The 19347-nt window shown below is 59.2% G+C and overlaps 1 protein-coding gene across 1 annotated transcript; it reads right to left on the reverse strand.

Annotated features, from left to right (window-relative positions):
- Nucleotides 1–2609: 2609 nt before the first annotated feature.
- On the reverse strand, nucleotides 2610–13746 carry SLC41A1 (solute carrier family 41 member 1). The gene is made up of 10 exons (XM_088526901.1): nucleotides 13405–13746; nucleotides 10027–10134; nucleotides 7646–7717; nucleotides 7213–7357; nucleotides 6975–7121; nucleotides 5810–5957; nucleotides 5334–5413; nucleotides 4576–4710; nucleotides 3739–3887; nucleotides 2610–2982 (listed from the first exon to the last, which is right to left on the reverse strand). The coding sequence occupies exons 1-10, from the start codon at nucleotides 13744–13746 to the stop codon at nucleotides 2797–2799; spliced, it is 1512 nt and encodes a 503-aa protein (XP_088383027.1). The 3' UTR covers nucleotides 2610–2796.
- Nucleotides 13747–19347: the final 5601 nt, after the last annotated feature.

The following is a 19347-nucleotide window of genomic DNA, read 5'->3' on the forward strand; positions in this document are numbered from 1 at the left end:
CTATTAATTATTTATACCTATTAATCCTATCCTTATTCATATATATTAATCGCGGCGTCACTGCACGTTTCTAAGCAGTCATTGAGGCAGCGGCAGCACTTCGGGGAGTCCCGGACGTGCAGTGAAATATTTGTGCAGCGACAGATAGGGGGTGCGACGGGACGTTGCTGTGACCAACAACGTCACTCGCGAGGGCCTTACGGAGAGAAGACACCACAATGCACATAAATAAATGTCATCTTTATTTAACCAAATATAATTTATCAGTTAAGTTGACATCCGTCAATTCAGTTATAGGAACTATAAATAATTAACACAGTCTTTTTCCTTTAATAAAAAGAGTAAACCAGTATTTCTTTTCATTTGCAGTCAGATGTAAAGGCATGCATTTGAGTGCAGCTAGGGGGAAAAGTTTCCATCCTTCGACATTCTGAAAATTTAAATGAGATTTTTCCCTGATCTATTTGTCCGCTCCCACTCACACCACAGCAGGAGATTGTCCCTCTGGCACAACTGCTTCCTCGTGGTTCTCCATAGTTCTGTGACACCTAAAGACCAGGAGTCCTTCTCACATATGAGCTTAAGTGTTAATGGAAGGAAATCCCAAATCTATCCAGGTGAGCAGGAGTGAAGACTCCAGAAGTCTCCAGGCTGGCTCTTCAGTAGGATCTGGGGCCGTGGACACGGTGCTGGTTTGTTTTAAGATTTTATTTTTGGCCAAATCAGGTTTGTGAGAGGTCAGGTCGCTGGGGGGAAGAGGATGAAGTTCAGAGCTCATGTCACGAAAGGACCCGCTGCGAAGGCAGGGAGGAAAGAGACCCTCGCGCTCCGTCGGAAAGGTGGGAAGCGGAAAGCCCCGGGAAAACGCGTCGCCTGCTCTTGTTGTGGCCCCGGCCTCCGGACGGGGTAAGAATCAGATCTCTGCCTCCCAAATCCTGCAACCGGGCAAGGCATTAAAACCAGGAATACTCAATATACGTGTGTTGAAGCATGCCAGGTCTCTGCGGCAGCTTGCTAAGCAGTGGTCCCTCGGCAATGTGCTCTTGAGCAAAAGGCTGACTGCAGCTTGCTTCGGATTATCTGCTTTTCAGAACTGGTTTCCATTAATCCTGAGCTTCCTTGCCAACGTGTAAGGATTAACCCTAGAACCGGATCTCTGCATTTGGACCATCCCCAAACCCAGTCCTAATTGTTCTCGACTTGGATCTAAATGTCCGTGACTGGGATCACGGAAGGGTACGTTCAGTTCAGCTTTTTGTGGGGGTGCAGGGAAGGCAAAATTCCTAACCAAACTCTCCTGCCCTAAAAAGGGAAGGGCTGCACTCGCACAGGGCTGCAGAGCTCAGCAAGCTCTTGCACTGCCCGGAATAACAGACTCGGCTCCCAGCCTTGGAGCGGAGGAGCAGCCCCAGCACCGCGCTGAGCGCAGGAGCCCGCACAACCAGCACCGGCTCCAGGGCGGCCCGGGCAAGAGGTGCAGGAGTTGACGTAAATGAAAGGGGCAAGAAACGCAGGAGTTAACGTAAATGAGGAAACGAGGCCGACAAAGGACAGCCGTGTTGTGCTAGGAGGAACAAGCTACAGACGAAGGAGAAAACGAAGAGAAGCAGCAGCCTGCAGGAAACCGCAGACTTGAGGGTGGTGCTTGGGATCTGCAGGAGGACAAGGAACAGGACAGGGCCAGAACCGCTGCCCTCGGAGGCCGCACGCCAGGATCTAGGGCGCTGTTAACGGACCCTGCAGACACCCCAGGGCTTGGGGGATACCGGCAGCTCCCCCAGGTTTGGGCACACACGGAAAATGGTCCGTGCATTTCCCTGCCCCACGTGGAGGCCTGTGGAATGGGGCTATCCGAGTGCATCGTTTCAATGTGCTGGAGCCGAGCTCTCCCCACCAACCAGACCCTCTTGCACCAAACCGCATCCCAGTCCAGCTGTGCTGCTCCCGCTTCCCAGCCGGCCTCCACACTCCCATCCAGCCGGGTCCTTTCCCAACCCAACAGCCCGACCTTCCCGGCTCCGAGGTGCCTCGGGCTCAGCTGGCATCCTCAAGGCCTCTTCCCATCAGCAATGGGCCCTTCAGCAGCACGTGGCAACTGTGGAAAACACCTTAACACAGAAAACAGGATGTATTTTTCCTCCTCACCCTGGACAGGTTGCCATGAAGATGGTGCCGGGCCAATTGCAGCACGAAGGAGGTTTTGTCACCCCTCAGCAACGGCTCAGGCCAGTCCTGCCCTTGAAGGGCCACCCGCTTTGGACACTGGCACAGGACGGGGATTCGGAGTGAACACAAAGAGGAGGGGGTCAGAGAGGACGGGAGAAATCCCATGTCCTCATCCACGAGGTTGGACTTTGCTCCAAGGTGCCTGTTCAGTAACACAAACCTGAACCTTCCCTCCAAGATTTAAAACACTTATGAAGCAAAAAAGCAGCCCTTGAGCTCTGGTGCTGGGGGCAGCCTGGGCTCCCCTTCAGATCAGTGTCTTCACTGTAGCCTTGGTTTGGACACAACTGCTATGAAATTGCACTTGGTGATTGTCTCTTTACACTTGTTTTTTGTCCTTCCTAAAACTAGATTTATATTCTGTACAAACTTGGCTTGAAATATAAACCACATAAAAATTCCCATTGAAAATAATGAGAATCCAGTATCAAAGGTGAAGTCTCACGAGAGACCATGGGGAGGAAGCAAAGGAGAGCAAGGGGGAAAGAAAAATGAACAAACCAAAAGAAAAAGGAACAAAAAAACACTGAAGGAGAAGAGCTGTGAGAAGGAGAAGGGCAGTGAGGAGGGCTAATCTCCCACGTCGGAATCCCGGTCACCAATGAGCCAGAGGATGTGGAAGCTCAGAGCAAGGAGACCTGTTCCGATCAGGTCCCCCAGTGCTGTCAGGTAGGGGATGGAGAAGTTGTCGGGGTCGAGGTCCCTGCCCCACATCCAGTGCACCATCCAGTCAGCGATGTAGAGCAGGATGAGGACCTGGGCGGCACAAAGGGGACAGTCACCAGGGGCGAACCCAGAGCGGCCCGGCCCTCGCGCTGCAATTCGAGCCGAGCAGACCTGAACCCCAGCCCTGGCACTGCTGCCCGCTCGGGGCAACCCCGCTGGGTGCTACAGGCATTTAACGTGGGCTGCATCCTCAATGCAAGGCAAGGACGGCACGAGGGCCAGCGGGCAGGTTCGAGTGCTCCCATAGACCCCAAACTCCCCCCGTGGCTTCCGCAGACTCCCGCCTACCCCCTGTGCAAACGGCCTTGAGCGGAAGCCTCCTGCGAGCGCCCAGCACCAGTTCACGAGCTAAATTCAGCCTCCCGGGGCTCTGCCGGGTGCTCCGACTCGCTTCCTCCCGCTGCAGAGGCTGCCCCAGGGCTGCTGGAACCGCCGCAGCTTCCCCAGGCTGCGGCGCAGGGGGAAGCGCGGCCGGGCCCGAGGAAACCCCCTGCACGGAGCTTCTCCCTCCTGCCTGGCACGAGTGGCCACAGGGCTCGTGGCGTGGCCTGGGACAGTCACTGCTGCGCGTCCACACAGCCCCTGCGAGGAGGCCGTGTGAGCAGGGGTCGTAAAGGAGGATTTATTTAGTCTAATAGCTGTTCCTTTGGCAAATGCGCTCGGCAGGTCCTTCCGCAGCACACACGCCTAAGCAGGGGACAGCGCCCTGCTGCAGGGGACACGTTTGTGTCCCCCTTAGTGCAGCCCGAGGGGGCTGCAGCCCCCGGCAGGGCCCCTGGTCCTCACCTGCAGCAGCGCCGCCGTCATGTAGAAGAGGATGAAGATCGGGGTGAGCGTCGTGTGCCCCCCTCGCATGGAGCTGATGGTGTAAAGGAAAACCAGGTGGCCGGGCACCACCAGGAGAAAGAGCACACGAGCAGAGCGCGAGTTCACATCTGTTCGGAAAAAATACATGGTGGGATTAATAGTTTGAAGGAATCTGCGTGCAGAGCAGGCCTGCAGGCTGCTCCCTGGGCACCGGTGACAGGGCAGCATCCCGGGACACAGCCCGGCTGCCAGGGATGCCCGGGACGGCCGCACGGACAGCGCCAACACAGAGCTCCCAAGAACCTCCGACACGGGTTGAGTTGCTCATTCCCGCTTCCACAAAGGAAATCAAGTTGGGAGCTCCAGCTGCACCTTGTCGCGGGGGTCAGCTGCTAAACTGACCACTAAGCACAACCACTAAATAACAGAAGCCTTCATTAGGGAAAAAGTTTCCTGCAGCTCTACAGCAAAAATGCAATATTCAAGCAGCCTGAAGGAAGGTTTCAGTGTCCCACATAGACCTGGAAAAGATTTGGCAGTGCAGGATGTTCAGAATTAGACCTAGCAGGGCACTTCTGCTCTGTGCTTTCCTGCTCCAGCGGGTTCTCTCTCTGGCACAGCAGCCTTGCTTAAAGGCCTGATGGTCTCTAGAGGGCAGCCCAGCCCAGAGAACCAGCCGCATCCGAGACACGAGAGCTGCCTCCAAGCAGATTCCAGGCCCCATTTCCCTTGCCAGCCCTCCCAGACCATCACCCGCACAGGCCCTGCCAGCCGTTGGCACCAACAGAACAAAATATCTCTCGTCTCCGCACGCACCTGAGCTGAAGAAAGTGCTGCAGGGGCTGGGGCACTTGCGAGGGGCCGTTTCGGGGCTGTCTCCGGGCATCCCGCTCATGTGCAGGTACGTGGAGATGCGGCTGGCCTGCACCGCCACCAGGTTGCCACCAACGCCTGCACAGAAGGAGGGAACAGCGAGAGAAACGGCTCAGAGACGCCCCAAAACGAAAGGCGCCTTCAAAGACCAACACACCTGGACTAGGCGGATGCTGGAATAACGTGGGATAGTATTTCTGACTCAGATTCTACTTTTGGTGCATGTCAAAGGTCAACACAGAACACTAGAGTATCCCTTTAGGGCCCTTAGATGCAATTCTACTTCTGCAGTTTTGATTGGAAAAAAATGTCTGGAAATAAACAACCACCACAAAGCCCCACCTGAGTCTAACACCACAACAGACACCGGAGGCTGAAGCTACTTCTGTTTTTGCATGATGCATCAGGAAACTGGAATTAACTCCCTTTATTGAAAGGCTGCCCATGCAGAAAGGGGGTTACTGGTCCATTAGGCAGAAAGGGATTTGGAAAGTCTCATCTTCTTGGTAACAACCTCCATCAAGGCTGGCACCAGGGGGAGCCACGTTGCTGTAAAGCTCCCATCCAAGCACCATGTCCCACAGATTAGGAGATGTTCCAGAGATTAGGAGAACTGGGCTCCTAATCCCGCCTGAAAGGAGGTCCACGGGACAGGCTCACTGCCTCCAAGAACCTCCAAAAGCTGCAGCAAAGGAACTCACCGTTAATAACGGGTGTGAACACGGCTATCCCAGCAAAGTTTGGATCTGAAACGGTTCTGTCCAAAATTAACCCGCCAACACTGCAGGGGGAAGATGGAAGAGGTCAGTGAAATAACTAATTAATGACTATTTGCTCAGCCAAGGCACTGCACCACCCACGAAGGCGCTCACTGCTGCTGAGCGTCCCCAGGGGCGAGTCCTACCCCGTCAACATGTCCCTACACGTGTGGCCATCACACGTGAGCTCAGCTCTCACAGCTGGGGCACAATCCTGGAGTGCCCATTATGGGATAGCAGAAGGGATTGCAGCAGGAGCTATTCCCATTGCTGCCAAAAAGCCCAAAGACTAAATCCCTCCACATGTACTTTAGTGCAACAGCTTCCAGAGGCAACCCTGCCGTTCAGAGGCAGGTCTCTTGCGAGGAGAACTCCTAAAGGGGATGAGGAGCTGGAAGGGGCAGGAGGGCTGCTCCTACCTGCTGATGGCCATGGCGATGATGACGGGCTCCCAGCCGGAGTAGAGCACCTCCCGCGTGGCCGCGTTCCTCCTGGCCACCACGATCCAGAGGGGCAGCAGGGCTATGAAGAAGGCGCACACCAACGGGTTCACGTAGGCTCTGCTCTCTGAGGGGACACGAGGAGAGGCTGCGCGTCAAGGGGACAAGGTGCCACCACGGCCGAGCTCAGCAGAGCGGCCCTCATCCCTGGAGCCAAAGGGAGCTCCAGCAGAACGGGCAAACCAGCCCAGGGCATCGTCAGCCTCAGGGCTGTGGGGTTTCCTCCTCATGAGACACTCGGAGGCACCCACAGCTCCGAGGGAAGCGCCCTCCGCAGTTACCAGCTGCTCATTCCCGCTTCCTGCCCCTGGGCAAGATGTCCCAGGTCGGCCTCACCCTGGCTGGGGCTGGTCCTGCACAGCCCGAGTGTGGGGAAGCAGCGGGAGGCAGCAGGGCAGCTGAGGAGCCCCCCGCTCATCGCTGTGATGAGGAGGACTGAAAGCAAAGCTGCCTCCCCCACCCAGCACGTGGAAGGGGCAGCCTGTCCCCTGAGAGGGGATCTGAGCAGTGTCTATAGGTACCTCAAGGGAGGCAGTGAGGAGGATGGTGCTGGCCTCTTTTCAGTGGTGGTCACCGACAGAACAAGAGGAAACGGCCACAAACCGAAGCACCAAAAGTTCCACAGGAACTTAAGGAAAAATTTCTTAACAGTGAGGGTGTCAGAGCACTGGAACAGGCTGCCCAGAGAGGTTGTGGAGTCTCCTTCTCTGGAGATCTTCAAACCCGCTTGGACGCAGCCCTGTGCCACGTGCTCTAGGTGACCCTGCGTGTGCAGGGGTTGGACTAGATGACCTCGAGAGGTCCCTTCCAACCTTCAGCATTCTGTGATTCTATGATTCTCCTTTACTGTTTTACCTGTTAAGAACGTTTGCAAATCACTGCCAAGGCTGTCTGCAGCCCCAAGGCAGTAAGAAGGTCCATTTCCTCCCCTCACCGGGCCCAACTAGGACTTGCTAAGTGAGGTAGCTGCAGGCCAGGCATCCTATACACCCCGAGAGCAGTCAGGGTGAAGGACCAGGGTGAGGGAGAAGCTGCAGCACATGGAAGGCCCCGGGGGAGACAAGAGCCTTTTGCTGCTCCTCACCCAGCTCTTTGTACAGGCCCCAGCTGATTCCCGAGAGCAGAGCCAGCGTGATGAGGTCCCCCAGGCTGGCAGCGATCGGGGTGGCCACGTTGTCAGGATTGATCCCCATCTTCCTGGATCCGATGATGACCCCGATCATGATCATGCCTGTAGGCAAAAAGAAGGAGAAAACGGGATGAAGCCGAGGAGAGCCAATTTCGGAGGAGGTAACGCAGAGGGTGCGCAGGGCCTCTCTTACCCAGAACAAGGGAAGCAATGAAAGCAGTCGCCACGCTGCTGGCACAAAGCAGGACAGCGTGGTCAATGCTGAAGTGGCCATCAGGGATCCATCCGAATATCACAGCTGCGATGGAGGCCAGGAAGCCAACCACCGTAGCCTGAACCTGCAGGCACAAGAAGCAGGCAGTCACCAAGGGGACACAGCAAAAGGGTCCCAGGGCCAGCCAGGAGGGCAGCACCACCCAGGGTGGCATCCCAGGGGATCAGCATGGGACAGGGGGACATCCAGGCTCACCTACGGGACAAACCTCTTTGGAAAGATGATTGTGGGACAAAAAGTTGCCGTTTTCCTCCCCACTAGCCATGCAATAACTAAACGCAGGTATTTTTGCCCTTTGCCACTCCTCAGAAGGGGTCTCACCGCTATTCCCGCTTTCCTCTCCCTTTCTTACCTGTATCAGAGCCATGTTCCCTGTTATCATCTTCCAGAGCTCTTTGGGTGTGTCCATTTGGCCAATATTAGCCTGCAAGAGGATACCACAGTATCACTATGTACTTAAAAGATCGATATCATTTTGTATTCACTGACAGCCCCAAATCCTGCCTTTCTCCAACGCGAGTCCGTCGGAAGCAGGAGAGAATGAGGAGCTCAAGCCCTGAGCACCTACAGGAACGTTCTGGTAGAAGAGGGGCACAGCCTGGGACTTGTGCGTGTCACTTGGGTGACACGGGGGACAGGGCAGACGAGCCAGGCAGGATCCGTCCCCTCCGGCTGAACGGGAAGCAGCCAAACTCCGGCACTAGCAGGAAGACGCTCTCCGTCCTCGTGCACTATCGTGCCCTGCTGCTTATTTACCCACTGGTGCCCAGGCCAAACCTGGCTGGGGCCCAGGCGCGTCACTGTCCCCAAGGGAAGCAGGGACCTGCGTGTCCCCAGCCCCAGCAAGGCCAGGGGACATCACGTGGCACCCGGAGCTGGCACCAAGCGCGAGCGTTTCAAGGGAGAGTTGAGTAAACAAAGTTAATGCCACGTAGGGACCCGCCGAGCAGCAGGGAGCCGCCGCGGCGCACGGGTCATCGGGCACCGCCGGGGCTGCGGGACTAATCAAACCAACCAGAACACGTGGAAAGTTACTTGAATTCCTTGGCTCACGACCGAGGGGGGAGAAAAAAATAAGGCAGCCGAATCACCGCGAGTTGCTGGTTAACAGGGAGCGTAAAGGTTCTGCTCTCAGCCGCTTTATGGAAACAGGGAGAGAATGGATAGGTGTAAGACTGGATACAACTTGTAGTATTAGAGCTGATGATGTGAAGCAGCAGCTAATTTGTCACCCAGGAATCGTGAGGAAGAGGCTCCAGAAACCCAAACGGGTGCCATGACCCAGCCAGCCGCCCCAGTGCCAAACTCGGAACGTGCAGACTCCTCCTTCCCTCTTCCAACCCCTCTGCTGAACAACCCAGCAGCAATTCCTGCCTCTTGGGTTTCCCTTCTGATCCCTGCGGGACTAAACAGTCCATCTGCCCCCAGCGCACGTGCGTTTGGGGGAGCACCAGGCGCCACCAGCATCTCCGGGGGGAATTTCTCTGGTGAGCTCCATGGGAAGGAGGAAAGAGCAGGAGGACCTGTGAGGAGTCGGCTGTGGAGCAGAATTCACCACATTCATCCCAGGAATTTGAGCTCCATATGAAGCCTGACCTTAAAATTCCTGCCGCTCGGCAATTAGGTTGGGATTAACATGACCCAGCTGTAGTTGTGGGCAACAAGATCTTAATCCTTCCCCTAATGGGAGAGTTTTGCTCCTTAATTGTGAAAGGAAGGTTTGAGGCGCCTCAATGCGGCACTAATCCGGACGCCCCGGTGCGGGAGAGCATTCCAGGCTGTGTCCCGCGGCGCGGGCACGTGGAGCACGGCGGGAGGCAGCAGGGAGAGGAGGCCCCGCTCCTCCCGCACGTGTCCCCTGCAGGAGACAGGGATGGACACCCAGGGGGTCGCTGCATCCCGCCGGACCCGCAGCCGGAGCGGGATCCGCGTGCCGGGATCCGCGTGAGGCCGCCGCGGCCACCGGAGCCGACGGGAGGGAGCTCTGCGTTCCCGGGGCTGCAGAGCCGGGACGGCCTCGCGGCTCCGCGGGGAAGAGGACGGTGCAAAGGGAGGCCTTGGCCGAGCAGCGATTCCCGGGAGCTCCCTACGGAGCCGGGCAGGTCCGGAGCGGCCCCGGCAGGGACGAGGGCACCCGTGAACCACGAGGCTCGGGAAGGGAAGGAGGGAAGGATGATCCGTCGTGGTGCCGCCAGCAGCGCTCCGCAGCCCCGCGCAGCTACGGACAGACCGTGGCTGCGGCAGGAGGGGCTGAACACAGGGCGATTCATTCCCAGCTGGACTCACGCAGCGCTCCGGGCGGCTCGAGGAGCCTGTCCCGGGCTCGCACAGGGAGCTCCCTGTTTCCTCGGAGAGTGACACTTGTGGAAGGAGCAGAGCCCGGCCCTGCCTCTCCATCCGCCTCGAGGGGCTGGCAATGCCGCGCTCCTCCATCCCGCCTCTGCGGCACAGCTCGCTCCGAGCTTCCTGATCCCTTCCCGCTGCGGAACGGGGCTTGTTTGAACGTGCTCTGATGGCAGGGACAGAGCCCGAGCCCAACATTCATCCTGGCTGGGACCAGGAGCGGCTGCGACACGGACACCAAGCCAGGGGGGCTATGGAGCCCTTTGGCCTCCTCAGGGAAGCGGGATGAAGGCACCTTGCAGGAACGCTGAGCACGAGGCTCCGTCACGGCCCATTCCCTGCCCCGCAGCATCCCAACGGGAATGGGGCATCGTGTTCCCGGACACTCACAGCTGTGGACAGGCGCGATGCCAGCGTCATCTCCAGGTTCCCCTTGAGGCCCAGCAGCGCAGGCACCAGGATGAACACCTCCGTCACGTACTTGAAGACGTCCCAGTGCTGCAAGGGGAAAAGCAGGAGAACAGGAACACGCGCGTGGCCGTTAGCACCTTTGCTGGGAATCGGGCACCGTTTGCCTCGGGGCTTTTGCAATCCGGCCCTGAACAGATTGCCCAATCCCACTTCCAGTCCGAGTGCCACACTTGGAGCCTTCCCATACTCCTACCATTCTTTGACATTTGGAGGCCAAAACAGGGAAAAAATGAGGAAACTTGGCACTTTTTGGTGGAATCGAGCATTGACGCGCAGCCAATTCCCTGGGCGTTTTCCAAGTGCCTTCCCGAGCAAGGCCACCCCATTCCTGGACGTCCCCTGGTCCCCATGCTCAGCTCCCTCCTGCCTATTCCGGCTCTGGAGCCCGGCAGCTCCCGGGGGCGCGAGGCAGGACGGAGCCGCAGCCATTTAGGAAGGAGCAATCGCAGAGCGAGCGGCCCCACGGCAAAGCTGCAATTCTGGGAAAACAGCCGCGAAAAGCTCCGGAGCGCCTGAGCCTCCTGGCCCCAGGGCTTTCCGGGGAAGTTTTGCAGGAAGGAGCCGTGCCCAGAACAACTGCTCTGCTTCCTCGTGCCGGCGGCGTTCCCGGGCAGCCAAGGGGCCCCGCGGTTCTTTCTAGGACACCGGCCGGGCCCTCGGAGCAAACAGAGCTCTCCCTACCTGCGTGACTAACACCTTCCCGTGTGGTTGGTTGTGTTTGGTTTTCCCCTCCTTGCTCCGTTTGCTGCTCCGTGGGGACAGCGGGAGCCGGCCGATCCCGGCTCCCTTGAACACGCTGCTCCGGCCTGCGGGAGTGCCGCAGAAAACGGCTCCGCATGGACAAACGGGACCGCTTTGTCCCTCCAAGGGAAAAGCCCTTCAGCCTCCACCGCAGGCCCCGCTCCGGCGGCCGCGGTGAACGTGCAGGTCCCGGCACCGGGATCTCCCTGCTCCGGGGAAGGAGCCGGCTCCGCTTCCCGAGCGCGCACAGGGAGGCCGGATCCTGGTGCCCGCTGCCGGCGGGAAGGAGGCGCAGGATCAGCCCTGCCCTCCCAAGCATTCGGGCTGACCCCGCGGCGCATCAGCCCGCGCTTCCTTTAAGGTCACATCCGCGCGCTCCGCTCGCCTCCGCCTCTATTTTTAGGCCGCCCTTGCAGGCACGCGGGTTATCTTGCTGCTTGCCGGATCCTCAGCGGGATCCGGAGCTCCAGCCGGGACGAGCCGGGGCCCCGGGAGGGATTTGCACCCCGAGAGGGCAGAGGCGGCACCCGGCAGCCCCGGCTCCCCGTGCACCGGCCCCAGCTCTGCCGTTACCCTCTGGCGGTGCCCGGCGAGCGCGGCCAGGGCTGTAACCGGAGCCGGAGCGGGACGAGGAGGAAGCTCCCGGCGGAGGGGAGAAGGAGCCGTCCCCGGGTGGGGAAACGAGCAGGTTTGTGCAGAGATCAGCAGCTCTCTGCAGAGCGGCCCGGGGCTCCTGCCAACCCCGGAACAGCAGGCGCTGCACTCGGATGGCGTCCGCGCGCCCCGGAGGCCGCCCCGGATCCTGCGGAGACGCGGGAGGCTCCGGGGGGAAACGGGGCAGAGTTTGGCGAAGGGGAACCAAAGGGCTTTGCACATCCCCTTCCCCTCTGCGACAGCCCCTCCGAGAGGCAGGTTAGAGCCGTAAAGCAGCGAGCGAGGCCAAGACAAACCTGGCGAAAGGCCGGTGCACGGAGATCCAAGCAGGTTCCCCAGGGACGGGGCTTGCCCGTCCCGTGAGCCGGGCCGCGGCTTTGGGGACGAGAGGAAACGGGGACTGAGCAAAGGAGAGGCGGCGCGGGCAGCCGGCGTGCGGCTCCACAGGCCACGCACGGGGCAACGGAGCAGAGAGGCTCCCTCCTTGGCACGAAATATCATCTGTCCCGTGCAAGGGGCACCCGGGGAGCAGCCGGGTCTGCAGAGAATCGCCCAGGGCTCTGCTGGCGCCAGCAGCCCCGTGTCGTGCACTAAGGAGCAGCGGGGACGCTCGGGTGGCAGCAGCCCCAAGGCCTCTCCAGAGGCAGGGAGCGCAGGCCGTGCCGCTGCGGGAAGGAGATCCATGGACATACACGAATGGCACCGCGCGGGGCTGCCCGTTTTCACGGCGGGGAGGCCCGTTACGTCCAGCAGATTAGTCCGTTTGCTCCAGACAGGGGAGATGGTGCGTGGGGAGCCCTCCCTGCACCGCTGCGCCCATGGCCACGGCGCTCCCGTCGCCTCCTGCACCCTCCTCGCTCCAAGGGTTTCCTCTCCAAGGAGTCCCTTATTCCCAAACTCCGCAGCCCGGCGAGCTGCAGCCACAGGCTTCCCTTCCCCCTTTCCACCCTACGGCATTAGCTGCCCCGTTTAATCCCAAGGCTAAAGGAGCTGGAGGCGCTGGCAGGACACGCTGAGCAGCTCCGTGCGAAGCTGCTGCAGGACAGAGGAATTAGCAAGTTTTATTCCCAATGGCCATAAATAAGAACCAGAGAACACGGCCGGGCGCCCCAGCCTGCCCTCTCCTGCCCAGCCAGGAGGGCTGCTCTTGCTCCAGGAGGGATTTCCAGGCTGGCTTCAAAGCCCGGGACACCCTCCTTTCCCTTCGGAGCCAGCAGTTGGGAAGCGAACGCGCTGCTGCAACACGGCTCCTGCTGCCATTCCTCCAAAGATGTCCCTGCAAACTCCTGCTGCTTCCTCCTCGCCTTTGCGCTTTAAAATACTTCTTTTTTTTTCCTGAAAATGCTAACATTGCACCCAAATCAGCCTGGTTTTAAGGCATCCTCTGCACAGGGCCAAGTGACGGAGGCGGCTCCCTGTTAGCCCAGGGCCTCCCGGCGAGCGGAGAGGCACCGGGCCAAGCCCCGGCCTCCACACGAGCGTCCTGTGCAGGGAATCACTGACCGGAGTGCGCCAAGACGGCGCCCGAGCGCCCCGGGTGACACGGGGACGCAGGGCCCGGGGTGACCGCGGCTGCCCCGAGCAGAGCGTCCCGTCCGCGGCACTAACGGAGCCGTCCGGAGGCCCAGGGAGCCGCCTGCTCCTCGGAGCAGGGCACCTGGAGGGGCTTCCCGCATCCCGAGCGCTCTCCGCGCGGCCGAGGACGGCGGAGCAGACGGGACGAGCGGGTCTCCGCTTCCTCCGACCCCCTCGTCGGCCTCCACCCGAGCTCTCCTCCGGCTGCCGCCTGCTCAACCAGCTCTGGTGTCCGAGCGCCTCTCGGCTCCGCTTGGGATCCAGCCGTGGCTTAAAGCAACGGGATCCAGAGTCCATCCCCACCCCGGGGAGGTTTCCCGGTCCTACCTGCACGATGTCCAGCACCATTCCAGCAGCAACGGTCCCAAAGCCCGCCAGGAGGAAAGGGAAGAGGACCTGGAGGCCGATGGAGAAGGAAGTCTCTTTGAGCGGCGAGGCGGGCTCGGGGCCCCGGTCCGTGCTGGTGTCGTCGCTCTCGTTGCTCTGGCTGCCGTTCTCCAGCAGGGCGTCCTCCTCCCGCACGCCCTTGGCGTTGGCGCGGGACTCCAGCACCACCACGTCCACCGCGGCGCCGTCGGACGCCGGGAATTCCCGGGGCTGCGCGCGGGCCGGGGGCCCCGCGGCGCCGCTGCCCTGCGGGGCCTCCCGCTGCTCCGCCGGGGCGGCCATGCCGGGGGCGCTGACCCGAGCCGGGCCGACCCGAGCCGGGCTGACCCGAGCCGGGCTCCTACGGCCGGCGGCTCTGCCGGGAGGGACCTTCCGCCGGGCGCTCACACCAACGGCCCCGGCCGCATCCAGGGGCCGCCGCTCCGGTCGCCGCTCGCTTGCCCTTGAGCGCGGAGGCTGCTCCCGCGGCAGAGATCCCCATCAAGCACAGCCCGGGAACGGGGGACGCCAGGCAGCGGGCGGGACGGCGGCGGGAAGCGTGGGGAATTCGCCCCGGCTCTCTGCTCTCCAGCCCCGCGGTTACCGCGGCCGCATCCACGCTCGTCCTTCCCGTTGTGTAACGCTCAGCGCATCCTCCCGGGGCTGCTCCCGCAGGACGCCGCGGTGGAGCGGGAGGGCAGCGAGGAGAAGGGGCAAAGCGAGGATCCCAACAGGCACCTGGAGAACGGCGTTTAGGGACGATTCGGTGCGGAAAAGCTCTTCTTATTGCCAGGGCTTTGCTGCTGGTCCCAGCGGCGCCTTCCCTGCGCTCCAGCCGGGAAGCTCCTGCGGGAGCCTGCGCTGCGGCAGAGGGTCCGCGCTCTGTGCCAGGAAAGGCAGCAACCCCAGCGGGCTCCAAATGCCAGCGCGGGCTCCGCCGCCTCCTCCTGCTGCTCCTCCTCTTTCCGGAGGGAATTTCTCACCTCCCAGCACGCGGCAGCCCTTATTTAAAGCCCCCGGGGAGGGTTCGCGGGCGGCCGCGGGGAGCGCAGGGGCACAGGGGGCTGCGGGGCCCCGCGCCGGGTCCGGTCCCGTCCCCACGCGCCCGCTCCGCTCCGCTCCGCGCCGGGCCGGGCCGCGCCGCCGGGGGGCGGGGCCACGCCGCCCTGACATCACCGCCCACCAATCGCGGCCCGGCCCGGGCGGCAGGCGGTGCTGCCGTTGGGCGAGCGCGCGTGACGTCATGCTGGAAGGCGGGGCTTGGCGTCACGTGGCGCCGGTGAGCGCCGCGGGGGTGCGCGGTGGGGCCGGGAAGGCGGTCGGGATCCCGGGCTGCTTCCCGGAGCGGGAACTGGATCTGGGAGCGGGTTCTTGGAGCAGGATTTGGAGTCTGCATCTAGGGCTGGGAGAGCGACCTGGAGTCTGGGAAGGGGATCTGGGCAGGGATCTAGGGTCTGGATCTAGACTGGGATCTGCAGTCTGGAATTGACTCTAGGAGTGGGACCTGTGGTCTGGATCTGAGCCTGGGAGTGGGATCTGGGCCTGGATCCCAGACATGGGTCTGGGAACTGGCCCTGGGATCCCCATCCGGATCCCATCGAGGAATGGCCAGGGCCGACCGCTGTCCATGCAAACGGGTATCCAACGGGGCCGGGGGCTACGGTACCGTCCGGAAGGGCAGCAGGAGCCTCTTTCCTTGTGAAGCTTCTCTGGATTCCGGGATCAAGCTGGGCAATGGATCGAATCGCTGCAGCAGGTGAAAACTGATTCATCCAAACGTCAGGAAGTTCCATCCAGGTGGTTCCCTGCTAGGGCAGGAGGACAGGGGTGGAAACGCACTGAGCCAGGCTGCTTCCAGCGGGGAAGGAGCTCCCGCTTGGGAGCTTAAAATGCCCGTGGAACAGCAGCCTGAGGGTGTTCTACCATTCTGGCTCCCTAAATAAGTGCAGCTTTCTGGAAGGGAGGCCAGTGCTCAGCAGGATTCTGCCTTTCTTAAGAAAACCAGCTTTTCTGAGTCACACTTCTGTTTTATTTCGTTTTTTTTTTTCTTCTATTTTTTTAAACACAAATGGAACTTTTGAGCAGTTGTTGCTTTTCCTTCCTGCCTTTCCTTTCCTCGCAGAATTACGGCCAACAGCAAGTCACAGCCCGGGACGATGACGTGATCCCTGCCCCACACCATGGAGATGGGTCTGGAACCGGGAACGGCCTCCGTGACACGGGCACGTGCGCGAGGGGAAGAGGGAGGGCGACACCGGAACCGTCCGGCGTGACTAAAACTGCTGACTTCATTCCTAAAAATAAGGACACGGCGGGAGCCGTGGCCAGCGGCAGCCACAGACCACTGTGATTTGGGCCCCGTGGAACGTGTGTCCTGCTGCTTAAGGCCTTTCTGCTTGTAAATTTAATATCTGAATATCAGTTTTCTTTCGTGAAATACCTGTTGCTTTGGAAGGAAAGGATGACCATGAAAGCAGGACAAAATATTTGTGCATTTAAAGCTGCGTGGGGTTAGTTCAAGTAAAACCGCTTGGGTTTTCTAACTTTCTCAGTCCTAACAACCTCTGCAAATAAAAAAGCTGAATTTCTGGGGCAGATGAGAAGTGTCACCCCCCCAACATACAATAATTGGCAACATGTCCTGGATTTTGTACCCACCTGGCCTTACCCCGACTACCGAACCCAGTATTTCACAGGCTGAGGACCATCTGCAGTTGTATTTGCAGTTGCATTTGCAGCCATTTAACTATTTCTCATAATGTCCTGCTGTGACACAGCCCAAGATAAATACGGGAAAACCAAGGCACGTAATATCTTAGCTAAAGCTGCAACACAGCTCCACACTCGAGCTGGGAAGGGAGCCCAGGAGTCCCAAATCCTGCCTCCAGCCTTAGCTTCCGCCTTCCTTTGTCCAAAAAACCCTGGGCTTTTGGGCACTATTTCCGCCTTTATCTTTCCTTCCTGATTTGGAAAATCCGTATCCCCCTCGGAGCAACTGCTTCCCCGCCGCAAGCCGAGCACACACCAAAATGTGACCTTGGTGATTAGCAGCCCGGGCAGCTGCACGCGCAGGAAATGGAAGCACGAAGACAAAAGCCGCCTGGGACAAGAAAACAGAAATAGGGAAACCCCCCAGCAGCTACGCTGACGCGCGGAAAGGCAGCGCATGGAAGGGCATGGAATGAGTTTCCAGTTGCAGCGGAGCAGGTACCAGCGGCAACAAAGTGTTTGGGAAGGAAGGGATTTACCCTGAGCCACCCTGGGTTGGGAACGTTTTGCCCACGTGTTTTGCAGCAGCCACGTGAGTTCAGCGCTCCGAGGCTGTTGCGCTGCACGGAGCAGCTCGGAGCAAGGACCTCGCTGCGGCCTCCGGAGCCAAAACGCGCAGGGGACGCGGGCAGCAGAATCTTCCCTTTTCTCAAACATCAGAGATACATAAAGATGAAGTGATTTGGCCAAAGTCACCCCAAAATTGGTAAATTTAGGATCTTTGGATCTCGTGAGAAGTCCTGACCCTTGCTCCCTGCTGCAGTTTCAGAGCTGTCCACCCTCTCCGCATCCAAACGCTGACCTGGATGGAGCCCCAGTTGCCTCTGCCCATGGATTCCGAGAGGACCTTGAAAGTCCTTGCAAGTAGGAATCTCCTTAGACAAACTCCATGGCTGAAGGGGTGGTGGATAAGGACTTACCCCACAGGGATCAGCCCAAAGCCAAAGCGGCTCACGAAGGCAGCAGCAGTGTCAGCAGCTGGTCCTGCCCTGGGACCAGAAATGCGGATTGCAGAGCGCCTGTGAAGGAAACAAAGTCGTCAGCAGCCAACCACCTCAAGGTCCCAAGGGCTTCCTGTCCCAACAGGATTCACGTGTCACCCTCGCGCTGTCCGGTGTGACAAACACAGCGGGTGTCACTCGGGCAGATCCCCGGGGCTTTCTGCCAGGGAGGACACCTGGCCGAGGAGGCTGCAGGGCCCCGGCTTCCTGCAAGGTTCCTGAGTCTGCAGCTGGGCACAGGCCTCATTTCTGCCTTCTTCTGGGAAAAGCCTCTATTTTTTATTTTTCCAGCAATTTGGGTAAAGAAATGACTAGTACCATGAGGCTTCTTGTCTGCTCAGGGCAGAGATTAACAGCAAAAATACATATATATAAATTAGCATCATCTCACCTCTCCCTTTTTCCCACTCTGGGAAATTCCTGTCCCTTCACAGAATCTCAACAGTGATGCCGCATTAACCGACAGTGGCCAACAAATTTAAATATCCAGAATGATAATAACAATGTTTAAAGTAATGAATAAGGGATGAATAAAAGTGCTCCATGGCAAATAATGATCCTCCTGGGATCTGCTCCATGGCTCGGATGTTGCTTCTTATATCCCCCTGCTCAGACCTTGACCCAACCCTAGGTGAATCCAGCGGTGATGAAGAGCTTTTCGGCCTTCCTCCCCACGCCCTGCTGTAACCACTCTTGGATGTGGTCATTTTCCTTCCTGCTGGGACCTGCCGGCCGCTTCCTTTGGGGCCCTCTTCAATGAGCCGCCTCCCTGGGCTCTTCCTCTCCGAGCCCCGCTGCCCCGGGAAGCCCTGGAAGCGGGAAGCTCCCGCGCCGCAGCCCGGACCCCGCGGAGCTGCGCTGTGTTGTTGGAGCAACAGCAAGGGAATTTCCTGAGCAGCAGTTCTGCAGGGCTCCCGGTCTTGCTGCAAGGCCTGGGAGATGCTGCTGCACAGCTCCGAGCCACAGCAGCCCCGTTTCCTTCAAGGGTTGTTTTGGGAGCCTGAATTTGGGGACTAAACAAAGCGCATCTGTAAAACCCCAGCACATGAGCACCTTCTGCAGAGGGAATGGGGGCTCTGGCAAAGGGCAAGGTCTAACCTGGCAGCAGCTGCAGGACTGAAGGTCTCATGTGAGAGCGTCTCCCGAGGGGCAAAGGGCAGTGCAAGCTCTGGCTGAGAGGCCTCCACGTTACTCAGAGGATGGTCCTGCTTGGTGGCACTGGCTGAGCCAAGAGGGGAAGATGTGACAGCACCTGCTTGAGAAAACAGACTCACCAGCACCATGAACATCAACCAAAGCAGCAGCAGAGGAGCCAAGAACACAAGTGTCAAATGCCAGGTGGGAGGAAACCACCTTGTTCCTGCCTTCGCCTCCAGCTCTGGGCCTGAACTCTCCACGGTCACTGGAGGCTCAAAATAACCCCCCTGCTGCCCCACTTGGTGCTGGAGAAAGAGCAGAGGAATGACCGAGCTGGGGGCTTGGCTGCCAAGAAGGGGAAAAGGAAGGTGCTCTGCATAGAGCACAAGAACAGGGTAACACGCTGGACCTGGGCTGCTGCAAGCAGCATTAAAACCTACCAGAGAGAGCACCGAGCCGCGTCTTCGGAGCAGAACACCAGGCTGTGTTTCTCTGATGAATCAGAGGCAGTTCCTCCATGTGACCAGAATATGGTGACTCATTATGAAAAAGAATGAACCAGAGCTATCAATCTGCTTTTTCATGATGTGTTTATCAAGAAGTTAATCGTGCAATGCGAAGCTTTAAATGATCTTGGCAAAAGCCAGTGCACGATGCTTAGGAGGATCTTCAGCCCTGTGCCAGGTGAGCACAACCTGGCAGCTAACGTGAGGAAACCAGCGAGGACACGAAGGGCAGAGCTGCCGGGGTGTGAAGTGGGCACCATTATCAGAAGGGGCTGGGGAAGGATGGGCAGAGGCAGGAAAAGGTGCTTCCCACCACCGGATCCCCAGGGAAAGGCCTGGTTAAGTTACCTCCGTTGAGGGGCTTCAGCTGGCAGTGAAGTGGGCACTGCAGAGGGGCACTGCACAATTAGCACTAATTGTGCAGCATTTAACGAGGCTCTGCAAGGAGGCTCGTCAGCAAAACCCCATGGCACACGTTAGTGCAAACCTGC

The sequence above is a fragment of the Tinamus guttatus genome, unplaced genomic scaffold (genome assembly GCF_059628265.1).
Source record: "Tinamus guttatus ecotype Peru unplaced genomic scaffold, ASM5962826v1 Tinamus_guttatus_pri_ptg000259l, whole genome shotgun sequence".
NCBI lineage: Eukaryota > Metazoa > Chordata > Aves > Tinamiformes > Tinamidae > Tinamus > Tinamus guttatus.